The 14,287-nt window shown below is 37.9% G+C and overlaps 1 protein-coding gene across 3 annotated transcripts in view; it reads right to left on the minus strand.

The window, feature by feature from the left end:
• Positions 1 to 462: 462 nt before the first annotated feature.
• Positions 463 to 14,287, minus strand: part of LOC132071814 (BRO1 domain-containing protein BROX) — a 118,198-nt gene continuing 104,373 nt past the window's right edge. For all 3 annotated transcript variants that reach the window (XM_059469595.1, XM_059469596.1, XM_059469597.1), the window contains 5 exons: positions 12,457 to 12,580; positions 11,352 to 11,479; positions 10,800 to 10,897; positions 8,633 to 8,730; positions 463 to 4,155 (listed from right to left, as the gene is read on the minus strand). In XM_059469595.1, coding sequence (XP_059325578.1) covers positions 508 to 4,155; positions 8,633 to 8,730; positions 10,800 to 10,897; positions 11,352 to 11,479; positions 12,457 to 12,580 — 4,096 coding nt within the window. In that variant the 3' untranslated portion in view covers positions 463 to 507. The remainder of the gene's footprint in view (positions 4,156 to 8,632; positions 8,731 to 10,799; positions 10,898 to 11,351; positions 11,480 to 12,456; positions 12,581 to 14,287) is intronic.

Here is a 14,287-nt window from a genome sequence, read left to right on the forward strand (position 1 = left end):
AAATATTCCCCTAACAGGCTACCCTGCAGAGCTGGTCTGTCAAACAATTCTGAAAGAACACAGATACAGTTCTGCTGCTGCTTCAAAGTGTGCAGAAGCCTGCCAAGGCAGCAGAAGAATAAAGGTAAATGATGTACTCAGGAAATGTGCAATCTCAGTCTGCCCCTAATGTTATTGATCTCACAAGCCCTGGCTTCAGAAAAGGGAGAGTTTCTTTGTAATGCTTTATTTCTTGAGATGGTTTATAAGGAGAAATCAAGCACTAATGTCCTGGAACAAAATCTACATGAAGCATAATCCACCTTATGAGTTATAGCAAAAAAACATTCTGGACAACATCAGGTTTTACTACATGTAATGGCTTTATGAAATGTATAAATGTTATTGTTCTATAAAATACATTTTTCATTCCAAAAGGCAAATTATATTTCATATTTATTCAGGACTTTCTAGTGCTTTTAACTTACTTTTAAAAGAAAGACGCAGGATTGCCAAATTAAAGGTTTATTATAGTGTTTTTATTAACAAACTTTCATTGGAAAGTTCTGGGCGCATTAACATAGGAGGCACATTGGCTTCGATGTTTGGCATTTGACAGTCAACAGAATTGCACTTTACTGCAATTGCCTTGCCACAACAGTGTGAACTTTCATGGCAACCCTCGGAGCGAGCCTCTCTCCCTGACTTGGCCAGCAGGTGATTTTTATCATTTTTGTGTTCTGCTTTCAAAACTCTGTCATTCTGCAAAGAACACTGATCTATCTTGCTGTCAGCTTTCTTTTTCTGCTTTGCCAGAGAGGCTTTCTTGCTTTCCACCCTGTTTGCTTCTGTACCACCCTTTTCATCACACTTACCTGTCTGCTGACAGAATCCCTTTAGGTTATTTTGGATGCTGTTCTCACATTCAGAGCAACGCACTATTAGAGGTGCCGCGTTTCGGCAGAGGAACTGTGAGGAGCTCATCACCTTTGGAACAGTTCTTATGTTTTCTTCTGGGTTTTGATGAGCATGTGTATCAGTCCTGTTTATTCTCTGATGTGCCTGGAACTGTTGCACAGACTGGAGGAAAAAATTTTTAGGCAGAGAGTTTTGTGTCATCGTTCTTTTGAGCCTTCCCTGAAGGCAGCCGCAGTGCAGGATATGCTGGACTGGATGAACGTAACCCTCGGCAGCTTGCTGTAAAGCATTTATAGGAACTACAGAGCTTTGGATCTGCACAGTCCCTGGGGAGGGAGAACACTGGTAACAGAAGGTGTCACTTAACTGCTGACAGGAGTGTGGACTCCACTTCACTGTCACCTGCTTATACGTATCAGGACAGCTACACTGCCGGTTCTGAGAGAAAATTGGGCATATGGTGTGTTGGTCAATGGAGGTCTGGAGCATAGATGAATTAGCAATGTTTCTGATGCCTTTACTCACTTCACTATTATATGCTGGATGCACAGGCACAGATGAGTTTTGGGGCCTGCTGCTGAAAAGCTCTGAGCAGATATGAGTTTCTTCATATGTCACTTTCTCTGCAGGGTTACAGATTCCAGTTTGTGACGCCAGAGGTTCAAGCTCATAGTGCTCGTGCTCCATTTCTGGTTTTTGGCTTCTGGAGTCCATCTGGTACTTGCTAACAGGATGAGATTTGTTTTGACTTCTGCCCCCTTGGGCACCTGAAAAGGCCTGAGAGAAGGCATTACACCGCAGTTTTTTTGGTAGTGGGATCTGGCCACAAGTGCCCTGGGGCCCAAGGCATCGGCACATACACTGGAAAAAGAATGTTGCGAAAGCCCAACTAATGCACATTATAAGCATCATGAAAGTGCCAAGCTGAGTGTATGCCAACACTGTTGAGGGCATCATCATTGCCCCAGCTACAAATGTAGTCAAGGCAGCCATTGCAATAGCAGAACCCATACGGCTTAAAGAAAAAATTACCTTCCCCTCTCGGTCAGGGTCAGGGGCCAAGCGATAAGCCACTCCATAATGAACAGCAAAGTCCACTGACAAGCCAACAGCCACTGAGATTGTGACAGATTCCAACACATTCAGCTCCCACCCAAGAAGAACCAGAGAACCCACTGTGACAAAAATAGTTCCAGCTATTGAAATGATTGCATAAAGGCTTATGACTATGTTCCAAGTTGTAAGAAGCATTACGCTAAATGCAACGGCAACTGAAAGGCCCATGGCAATCAGAGTACCATCAGAAAGACTGTCCTGAAGATCATAAAATTCAAGGTTACTCACAAACCAGCCATTGCTAAGACCATCAGGAGCAGAACTAAGCTCACTTGAAATCCATGAGTCCACCTCTTTGTAGAACTGATGCATTTGCTCATAAGCCAGTGTGAAGAGGTAGGTGCTTTGGAATTCTAACACCACTGCCCTGATGGTATCATTAAGGTCAAAGCGAGGCCCTGGGGTTTTGCTATCTAAATGGTACCCTGTGCTTCTTTCTAGCTCCATTATAGCTCTCTTGATACATAATTCAAAAACTTCTTGTTTGTATGGAAAGGTCCAGTGGCTGCAGCAGGGGTAAAGAGATGGCTCATCACAGTCTTGATTCTCCATCCATTGCTTAAATGTTTCAATGAAGCAGCTTGTGAAGTCTTGTTCTTCTGTCTGATAAAAAAAGGTTTGATTTCTTAACTTTTGACAGAAACGTAAAATCCAAACCTGCGAAGCTGGGCTAGCAATATTAAAACTGGTATCTAGCTGCAGCTCTCCTTTGCTTTTAGGGTTTAAAGGGTCACCATTATCCTCAGGTGTGACACCCCAGATTACGGTAATCGGCATGTGGAGCTCTTCTCCGTGGTGGACACGTTCAAACATAAAAAGTTTTTTGTATTCGGCATCGTATCGTTCAAATGGGTGAGAAGACCTAAACACCTGAAACTCTGAGAGCTCCAATGATGGCAGTTTCATCTTTGGATTTATACACACGATATATGCTCCACCAATTGTTAAGGCAAGGAACCAGAAAAGCCAAATATACCGAAATTTGATAACAATGCATGGCAAAACTTTCTCAAAAAATATCCTGGATGCTTCTGAGACTGCAAAAATAATCTTGTGGAACATTTGGCACAACACTGTCCAGCAGTTTTTGTTGTTGCATACCCTCCGCTGAGGTTTCTTAAAGCAACTGAAAATAGTGACAAGGTATCGTTCATGTAATACAACTACAGCAGGCAGCCACGTAACCATCAAAACATAATTAACCAGAATGGCAGTGCCAGCATAAACACCAAAACACCTGATTGCTGTAATATTGCTGACATAATTAGCATAGAAGGCAGCAGCAGTTGTAAAACTTGTGACAAACATGGAAAGAGCAGCGTGTTGCAATGTGATGCTCACTGTCTCAGAGGTGCCAGCATGAGGTTTATCAAACTTTGTGTAGTTCCAAACATCACATAAGACAAAAGCATCATCTGCTCCAATCCCAACGAGGATAATCAATGCCGTGAGATTCATGAATGGGAAGAACTCAAAATTAAACACTACCCGATAGAGAAAATAAGAAATAATCAAGGAACTAATTATTGCAAACATAGTCATTAGTGTGATAAACATGGACTTGGTGTACACACACATAACTAACAGGACAATTACAATGGCTATGGCAGGATACACAGTATCCATCAACAGATAATCTTGAAACAATCTATGTTTTATTCCGAACTCAATCCCTGTGATGGTTGTTACACCATCAGAAGCATTCCAGTTCTCAAAGTTATCTAGGTAAATACTCATCATGCTTTCCCCTTTCTCAGTGGGAGAGAAGAGCATGCTGTATTTTAAAGCTGGTAATACATAGTCAGCTGTCTTTGGGCTTAGGAAATCCTTGTCCACTAGATAGTGAAGGATCTGGTAAACAGCATTGTACTTGGTACATTTTCGAGGCACGTTTGTACACTTGAGTTGGTCCTTCCTTTTGGCATTCATGTCCCAGCAGTCTGGCCCCAGGGTTCCATTGTAGTAGTATTTGGCACAAGTGCGAAGCAGCTTTAGGGTGTGAGAGACATCCCGTTCAACAATTTTCTGACATGATGACCTGTTGTTCAGAATAGCAATATAGTTGCCCAGTGTCCAGCTGGGACAGCATGAAGCAGCAGTGGCTCTCTGGCAGAGATCACCAAACTGGGAATGGGATCTGATCTGTATAAAGACAGGGAGACAAATCCAATTTAAAGTAACAGTCTGAAACATTCAGTAACCCAAAAAAAAAACCCAACCCAAAAAATTACTTTAAATTATGAAACTTCAGTTTATGTTAATATTTGGCGTTAACATATTAAATTCTTATTTCCACATACACTGCTTTTGATCAGTATCCTCTTACATGCAGCAGACTAAACCAGCCAGTATACAGACTTGTCACAGTGGCACAGAATTGGCAAAAGTGTTAAAGAGTATTATTTGAAGATCCACTGAAATGTTTTGTTTCTTTCCAGTCTGAGGACTGTTAACTCTCTTCTATTATCTCATGCTATACTCCTGAGAATACACAATCAGCCATACATCAGTGAAGTTTCATTCTGCTTGTAATCATATCCTGAAGTTCCTAGGAGAGGCAAGGACTTACCATCCTGAAAGGAAAGATGTGACAGTTTTACCATAACTTCCATCACCTGATCTCTCTTCTACAACCCTGATTTTATTAATCTCTTTCAGCTCTTGTACATCTGGCAGGCACTGTCCCCAAACAGCTCTGCCTGCCACCCAGGCACTGCATGTCCCTGAGTCATGCAGGTTTTCCAAAGCACAAGGTAATTCCACTGTCATGAAGCACCCCAAAACAACAGGTCACGCCTCTGAACACTGCACGCACAGTGCACGGCACATTCTGGTTAAAGATACTCCTCAAACAAGGGAGTCTTAATCCCTTATGGGGATATTTTTCTTTCACTTCCACAATACTCCAGATTTAGCTGAAGACAGTAAGAGCACGACTTAGCTAAATCACCTCAAGACACTTCTACACAAACTGAAAGTAACTATAAACCAGAAATGAAACTCTAACAAGGTTAGATCAGGGAAATTCTCTCAAGATGAAAAAACTCAGTCTTTGAAGAGCACAAGGAATAAAAGTCTCCAAAACCAGAACTTCTGTTATATGTGACAAAGTAGAATTAGCCCTTCAAATAGTTAAGATACATGTCAAAGTTATGTTTTGATCAAGTTACACTGAATATTACACATATTAATACAGTCACATAAATAAAGCCATGTTCTTCAGATTTTATAGGAGTGTATCCTGAAACAGTTGTCCATGTATGCTTTAAATTTAAGTGATCTGAAAGAAACCACTTAGCCTCTTTTTTCTTTTTTTTTTCTTCAGCAAAATTGCTCAGGCTTATTATTAGCAATCCTTCGTAATGCAGACCGAAAAATACACTTGGGAATTCTCTCAGCAGTTATAAAAGCTTTAATATGGACCAAATTTTGTCAACCAGTTTCTGAATAATAACAAATTGGCATTCCAAAAACCCAGGATAATTCAAATTTGATTGTTTCCAGATAAAAACTCTCACATATGCAAACTCAGGAAAAACTGAACAATCAACTAAATGAAAGGAAGCACTGGAATAGCATATCTGTGTTTTTCATGGCACATCTCCAGGTTAGTCCTATGAGGATGTAATAAGCAAACTGGGAGGAAAGGATTGATTGTCTTCTCTATGTATTCAGGTTCAAGATGGGACAATGACGTTTATACACTGTTCTACACTTGCTGCAGGCCATAAACATTCACTGGCAAAGTAACTGCTGGCAAAGATAAAGTAACATGAGGTGGTAGCTGGAAATTAGAAAGTAAAATACAAAATTTAGCTCCTGATAGTTCATTAAAATACTACGTTAAATGTTAATAGATTGTAGCATTGGGCTTTGTTGGTGATCCAAAGGAACTGGAAAGGTCATTCTGGTGTTTCCAGACCTGCTCTGTCACTGGCACCACTTCAATTTACTTTGGAACAAGTAAGGAAATGAAACTGCGCAACCTGCAAACATCTGTGGGCAGATCTGCTCAAATGGCTCTCTGCAGTGACAGAGAATCACAAATCCACTGCTGTGGGGAAGCAGTCTTAAGACAGAATATATAGTCATTAAAGTTTATAAAATAACTGTTTACAGTTTATAGGGAAAACATTCTGCGATTAACGGGTGAAAAAAAAGCTCTTCTTATCCAAGAAGTAAAAAAAATAGAACACTTCCTATAACTATTTTGTATATAAAGTTTCCATGATGATTATACGACTTGCATATGCTGAACTGCTGCAGGGTAGAGCCCCTAAATGTCAGTAAAGCCTATAGTTAAAGTAGTTACAGGCAGATGGGAATACAATTAATACATAGAGGACATGCTGTTAGTCCCATACTAAAGCCAATATTAGTTGGTGCTGATATCCTGCTTATCATCAGAAAAATACATAAATTCAAAGGTTTGCACTTCCAGGAAGCAGTGCCTGATTTTCCTGTCTTTGAATACAGAAAGATTTTCCACTTAATTTAACAGAACTGTGGCCCTGAACAAGCATGAGGTCAAAACCAAAAATAACTACAGCCAGAAATGAGTCTGTAAGACCAGAAGGTCACCAAAGTCATAGATTTTTTTGTTATGACTGCAGTGCAAGTCAGCATCCTCTGCCTCCCTAGGGACTGGCTGCTAGCAGAACTTAGCATTTAAAGGTGGGACATAATCACAGCGCTTTGTGAGTTCTAAGAAGTGTCAGATGTACTTAAAAATTGCCAGAAAGTGTTCAAATAATTAAAAATGTTTTTCATAAGTAACAAGCATTTAAAAAGAAACTATGAAAAAAACTTCATCCCTTTCTGAGTTCTGAGTATCTAATTTTTAAAATAAATTTATATGCACAGACCAGCAAAAATACCAAAACCTAACCATACTCATTTTTCCATACCAACTAGCTAAAAATCAATGCTGCTACCATGATGCACTGTTGTTCTGCTCAGCCGAGGTGTTAAATTACTTTATTCCTAAGTAATTTACAAATAAAGATCTGCAAGGTCATTATTTACAACAAAATTTTTTATAAATATCTACACAGTTGTGGGTGTAGATGATGCATCAAAACATTTAATTTTCTGAAGTGCTCTTATTTCAAAGGAAGAGCTGGTTTTATGGGCCTTGTTTGTTGTAGTAAAGTAGTTTCATCCTTCCCTCAGAAGGTATAGCCGTTTTTGATATAATACATTTTTATCAAAGTGAGCAGATTGGGAGGAACAAAAGAAACAATTCTCGGTAGTAATGCAATCATTAGAGAGATTCTCTTCAGAGATAATTAACTATCTTCTGTTAAACAGAATAATGTTTTTTAATTCAGAGTGCATTGCTTTGCAACGATCTGCACTACCTGGGATTTACCTGCATCAGCTGCCTGTGCAACTGAACCTGTCTACAGTAAATGCACAGATTAGCATCTCCTCCCTCAATCAGCCTCAATTTTTACCCTTGTTAAAGGTTATTCTCCCCTGCATCTCCTGATTGAACTGGTGATGTGATGACTCCCTAGCTCAGCTCATTCAAAACTGAGCTGGGCTGCTTTAGATCCCGTACTCTTGCTCATCTGGCTCGTTCTGATTGCAAGAAAAAAGGGATAAAACCACATGAGCCATCCTGTCAGTGCAATCATCTCTGATGGGGAAATAAGGAACATTTAACAAGCATGTGAGGACAAAACTCACTTCCACCAAAGGACCCAACCAGGACAAAATGCCTGTGAGCAGACTGACAAGGGAGATTCATTATACAAAGTTCCACTACAGATCAACATTTTAAGCCAGCAAATGATGGCTGTTGTAGAGAAAACAGTTTGGGAATTTGCTAAATTAATACAGTTGTCTAATAGGCAATGATCAATCCAATAATGAAAATATTTCCTATTAAATAAATGAGAAATATGAATTAAATTGTCTATGATTATTTTTGTTTTGGAGAAGAGCAAAGTAGAAATAATTTGTTCAGTATTAACAGATGAAAAACATATTGCTTCATTTCCATGCAAAGTCATCAGTATGTGAACCAAAAGTTCATTGTTACTCAGTTCAAAGGAGTTTGCTCCAGCAAGTGACAAGCTTACATTTTACAGATAAAATAAAGTTTAAATGAAAATTAGTATATCTAGCTATTTTACCTAAGTTCCTTTGCAGTCCATTTAACAGACTATTCTAAACTAACAAAAACAAATTTGAGTGATTCACTGGGTGTCAGAGAAAAAAGCATATATTACGAGATTATAGTTAGTTCACCTGGAGGTGAAAACACAAGAAAAATCAATTATTTGCTGGGACCCAAGAACAAAACTCCATAGAATAATATTTTATAAGGAAACACAAAGTAAAAGTTAAGATAATTCTTTCCTGAAGCAACCCTATTCTACCCAATTCTGGATGCTATTAGTAGAAAACTCAAAGAAATTCCCCAATATATAACCTGATCTACAAACTGAAAGTTGTTTTTTAACTGCATATACATACATATTCACTGATCATTTGACAGAAGTTGAAACACATAAAGTCTTCTCATATGCTACTGGATGGCAGTGGGCAGCAAACCAAAGTTTCAAATGTATGCTCTGTATTTGCAAGTGAAACAAATGCCAAATTGACTTACCCTCAAGTTGTCTACATTGCACATTGACTTAATTGCATTCAAATTCCATAAATTCTCTCCTTCTGTTGATGTAAATACCACTCGTGAATAGCGATCACCTGAAATTACAGAAGGGGGTTTTTACTGATTGTTTGGGTGGGCCTGGTATCAAAGGCTGAGGCAAAATCCCACCATTCAAATGGCACATGGGAAATCTTCATTAAGTCATGGGAATTCACCTCCTTTTCAATATGAGCTGTTTATCTGTAAGACTCACTCCACGTGAAAGTTTCCATTTCCTTAAGGTGCTTACAGTAAATATGGCATCTGCAATACTACACACCACTCAGAAGCTCTACAGACTTCTATTTAAGCAAACTATCTTCTGAAATATGACAAACAAAAACCAGAAGATCTAATCAGCAAACTATTAAATTCTTGGCACAGTATAATGGCAGTACACTGATAACAGTAATCAAAGGCTGATTTAGTATGTCATTTGGGAATATAAATAATAATTATAAAGCTGTTTCTACAAGAATGTTTTTGCTTTAGAAGCAAATGACTGCAATGGAAATTGTGATATCCTTGAGGCCATTTTCAAGAATTCTACAGTTTAGAAACATGGAGCTTAAATTACAAATTAAATCACATTTATCAGAAGACAGATTTAGGAAAGCAAATAATTACTTAGTGGCAATGAGATCTGTCTGCAGAGCTCACAAGGGAAACAAATACACAAACACAAATATACACATCTGCCTAACACAGTATGGTACTCTGGGTTAAGAAACATGATCACACTAATAAAGTATTCCAAAAACCCAAAAGGCTGAATTTTCCCCACTGCTGTGAAGCTGCAGAATTTTTGCCTTCCACAAGGCTGCAATGAAAAGACTCAGGGGCAGTGCTTCATGATCTCCAACAATGCTTTATGATCAAGGGAACTGAAATCTAGAGGTCCTGGAGCAGACAAAGAAAGATACCAGGAATGACAAAAGTGTGTCAAGAGGAAATCAACTGTTTTCTTTACATAATGGACTGGCAAATTTTCCGAGAGAAATGCAATTCCTTCATGACTGTCACAAACTGAGACTACGCAGAAACAGCAGAGGAAAGGAAGAGAGTGAGACTGTGCAGAACAGCAGCCTGGATAAGAGGAGTCAATTCTGCTTCAAGAATGCTCAGCAGAGTACCAAGTACATTTTCTGTCCCTCACTCATGATATGCTAATTTGGTTCTGTTCACAGGAGCAGAAATGATGACTTTGCTCCCATCCTCTCACTTAGACGTAAGACTATACTGCAATTGAAAAAAAAAGAATAAATCTGTTCTTCACCCCAGTTTTCCCTGGTCATTGCTCTCTTAGACCAAGTAATCTACACAAATAATTTCACCATTGTGTTTCTGTGCTCAGTTATCAGTCCTCACATGTGGAAGTAGCCACAAAAGAGCTCAGGTCCTTCTATGAATAGAGGCATGATCTACATCTCTCTGCCAGACCAGGACTTATCAAAGTTCTGCAGTGTGCCTTGTAAAAAGTCAAAAGACTTTGTCTTTTTTGTCCTCTAGTTTAACTTAGTCAGCTTCATAGCCTACAGTGCTTTAAGGTGGGGACATTTTATTTTTATTTCTGTTTCTTTGAGGGGGATGTTTTCTTCATTGGGTTTTTTTGTGCCAATTTTTTTTTCCATACATAAACCCCTACATTCTGTCCAAAATATAATTGGTGGATACACAGGAAAAGTATTTTGATTTTAGGTTTTTTAGAATTAAGTTAATGGCATGGACAAAACATAACTTCTTCCCAAATGTGAATTAAGAACTACATCTCTAGCCACACACAAAACACTGATTTTACAATGTTCAGTACTATCAAGAACTAATAAAATTCCTTACAGGAAATGGAAACACTTCAAGGAAGCACTTCAAGTAAATACAGTTTTTTCTGAGAAAGAGCCAGTAGAATAGAACCAATAAGGCAAATCTTTAAATAATTCTGAAAGCGACTTTGAAACATTTCGGTCCAATTTTACCAAGATTTCTGCATGGCGAAAGAAGGTATTTATTGTGTTTATATATTAAGTTTAAAAAATCTACCTAATATAGCATACAATATAGAGAAGAGTTCAGAAAACTCTGAACTGTCAGAAGTTTTTAGCTCTCCTTGTATCATTTCTCCACTTACTTGGAATATCACAGAAAAAGGTATCCTTGTGGAAGTTCCAGTCTGCTTGCCTCTTCTCTCTTTCATAGTGATCATCTGACCATCTGTCATCTTGATGACTAAACCAGAACAAAGGGTTTCACTTTACCTTAGCAAAGAAATCATTAAAAGAAGCACCATCCAAACAAGTCACAGAGTTTTAACAGCTCTTACACCTGAGAAAACATATTTTTAGCAATGTGATTTTGGGATACAAAACCAGAAACAATAATTTTTTTTTTCTTTAAATTAAGAGACTTCAAATGAAAGGACATTGAGTCCAGTACCAAAAATATCCATAGAGAAAAGTACAATTATATATTTTTTTTAAAAAAGCTTGCAGTGGGAAATATCTAGCCTGGTATGAAAGGCCTTAAATACAGTAGAATATTAGATTCTGTATTTATTGAAATCAGTGGCAGTATATATTTTAACTTCAGAGCGTACCAGTGAAAGCATGATATAGTACAAAACCACCAATAAGTACAAAACCACCAATAAAACAAAATTTACTTTTTTATTATAAAGTCTTACCTTTTAGCTTGCTCATCTGCATATTTGAAAGGGTAGTTTGCAAGTGTTGCTTTGTACCCTGTGTTTTTCACCATGTTGTTCCATGTGACCAGTTTCTGTCCTATGGCTGTCCCTCTGGGTTCAAAGCCCTAAGGGGAGAGAAGCACACAATTCCACTAATGCTTTTCATACTTCAGTTCAAACAGGAGAGTGGAAACACGATCAAAATGATGGATAGCTTTCACTATGAAGCATAATTACTCCAGGCATTTACTTTTAGAAGTAAAATGCTTTATGACAAAATAATGACTGATTGTTGAGAGTGACAAGGGATTAAGAATTCTTGCCCATCCTACTGCTCTCCCTGAGATGATTTAGTCCATCCAATGTTCAACACTTGGTTTTCAGAGGAAAGGCATTCTACAAAGTACTCTTCTGTATCTCAATTATCACTCTTAATTAAGAATAAGGCAAATATTTAAATAATTTTGAAAGTGACTTTGAAACAATTTTAACAACTTGGCTCTTTTCCAGAAATATTAATTACATATGGATTTGTACAGATACACATTCTACACTATAAATACCAATAACTTACAGGAACAGTTTATTTTTATTTGAGGATAATGATTAAATGCCTTATTTTCAATTAAAAAAATCCTGAAAGCTACTCATGCTTAAGACAACTCATAAAAAGTAAAAAATTAGTGCAATATTTAATAAATCTGATAAAAAGAACTTCTATCCTTTCAATATGACTATCACTATCCTCAGAAGGGACTTAGAATATCCTCTCCTTTAACAGATCCTGGCCTTCATTCTTTGAAACCTGATTTAGAACGTATGGTCTGTGCTGTACATCTAAAACTGGGATGAATTTATATTATTCAAGCTGAAGCAGTTCTCTTGAAGGACACATGATCTTAGCAAAATGCAGAGGGCATGGAAACTAGTGGGTAATATTCTTTGATGGCAACTGCAGCTTTGTATTATCATTTGCAGCTCCAATGTCAAGATTTCATACTGTATCAATTGCTGTACTTGCATTTGCTGTTTACTGATTCCAATGGAACATAGCAAACGAAAAATACTTATTTGACAGGACAACTGATGGGAATTGACTTACCAGCAGTGGATCAGAGAAATCTGGAAGATCTGGAACTAATATTCCCACGAGTGCACACACCACTATGAGCACAGTGCACATGCCCAGGACCACCACAGGCCAGTCGGCGATGAGCGCAGCGTAGCTATGGGAGAGGAGCAGGAAAGGTGCTACAGCAACAAAAGCTGCACACAGAACTCATCTATACTTCTCTCAAGAGCTTTTCAGATCAGACTATTATTTTTCCCCAGGATTTGGACAAAAAATGCAAGTTTATCCATGATTGCAAGCCACTAGAAAAAGACAATTTGTCAAAAATGTAGTGAGAGAAAATGTCACTATTTGGGATCTTTTCAAAACTTAAGCATTTTAAGAAAAATATCTAAGAAAGAAAAAGATCTGTTTTAAAGTAGAACCCAAAGAAAACACTTCCTCTATTTTAAAAATAGTAAAAAAAAAAATTCAAACCCTACATACTCGTGATTCATGAAATCTGTTATAGTTCAAACATGCAAGGGGTTGGCAAGATGATATATAAACTAACATTAAGTGTCTAGTCTTACAGCATAACATCCATCCTTGGATTTTAACACCTAGTTCATTCTAAATTTTATGAGTGGCAGAATTGTTATATGCAAACCTAATTTTCATTGTTTTTGTAAAATATTTGTATTTTTGTTAATTCAAGAGAAATGTTCAGAAAATTAGGAGAAATCAATAAATCTTCATTTCTAAATGATTTTTCTTACAATAAAGAATTGAATTCATAGAGTTAATGTTTCAAAAGCAACACTGTTTAATACTGGGAGCAAAGAGAGTATATGAAGTCCCATAAAGGCATTAGAAAAGTAATTACAGGCTATGAATCCTTCTATACAAATGGTCTCTGTAAACATTAAATATTGATCAAGATCTTCACTCATATTTCCTCCTCAACTTCAAGCAGCATAACATGAAAGTTTACTGCAGAGAGCTCCTTTACTTATTTCTACTGTCTTGAAAGATTATGGCTCTTTTTCAGTTTTAAGAGCAACTTGTTAATTAATGACAATACAATTATCAGCTTCACCGAAATTTTCTGTCCTGCTGCTAAGAAGGGAGGGATTGTTCATCTCCCCACTCCAGGTTCCCAGTGGGTTCCCAGAGCTCTGACTGCAAAATCAATGGCATATGCAAGCTTATTCCTGTTTTTCCGTAGCATGTGGAAATAGGCACCTCTAGGGGTCTAAGTACAGCTTTGAGGAGCAAAGAAATCCAAAGCACTGGGTGTTTCTCCATTTCCCATTAAGTAAACATGGAATAATTCTGACATGCTCACACAAGAAGCTAATTAGCAAAAGCCTGAAAAGTAGTCTGAAGTCAAAATTTTCATTAAAGTCAATCACAAAGGGGCAGCTTGCCAAATGAGCAATTGTACAAAGCAGAAGGGAAGTAAATGACCTAACAGAATTTTCCTATTTATAGGACTAAATGTGTGGAGAGATTTATTAATAATTGGTTAGCTGAGAAAGGCCATACTGACATAATGCCGCTGGTTAAGCTGAAGGAAGAAAGTCAGCAGTCAGCAAGCTGAAAGGAAAGGTCAGCAGTGACCTTGCTGCAACATGAGGAGAGGGAGTAGAGATTATTCCTGAATATATCCTGAGAATATGTGAAAAGTATCAAAAGTAGAACCACAGGAATGCAGAAGTAGGCGTAGGTGCTGATATGTAACTGACCAATCCTGAGCTCAACTTTTGCAATATGTATGAAGCTCATTATTAACTGTATTTAACCCGCCGTACTGATCAATAAAATTGGGCCTGTGATGATCAAACTGATGTCTGGGTCTCCTTCCGTCAACATAAATGTT

The sequence above is a fragment of the Ammospiza nelsoni genome, chromosome 3 (assembly GCF_027579445.1).
Source record: "Ammospiza nelsoni isolate bAmmNel1 chromosome 3, bAmmNel1.pri, whole genome shotgun sequence".
Classification (NCBI taxonomy): Eukaryota; Metazoa; Chordata; class Aves; order Passeriformes; family Passerellidae; genus Ammospiza; species Ammospiza nelsoni.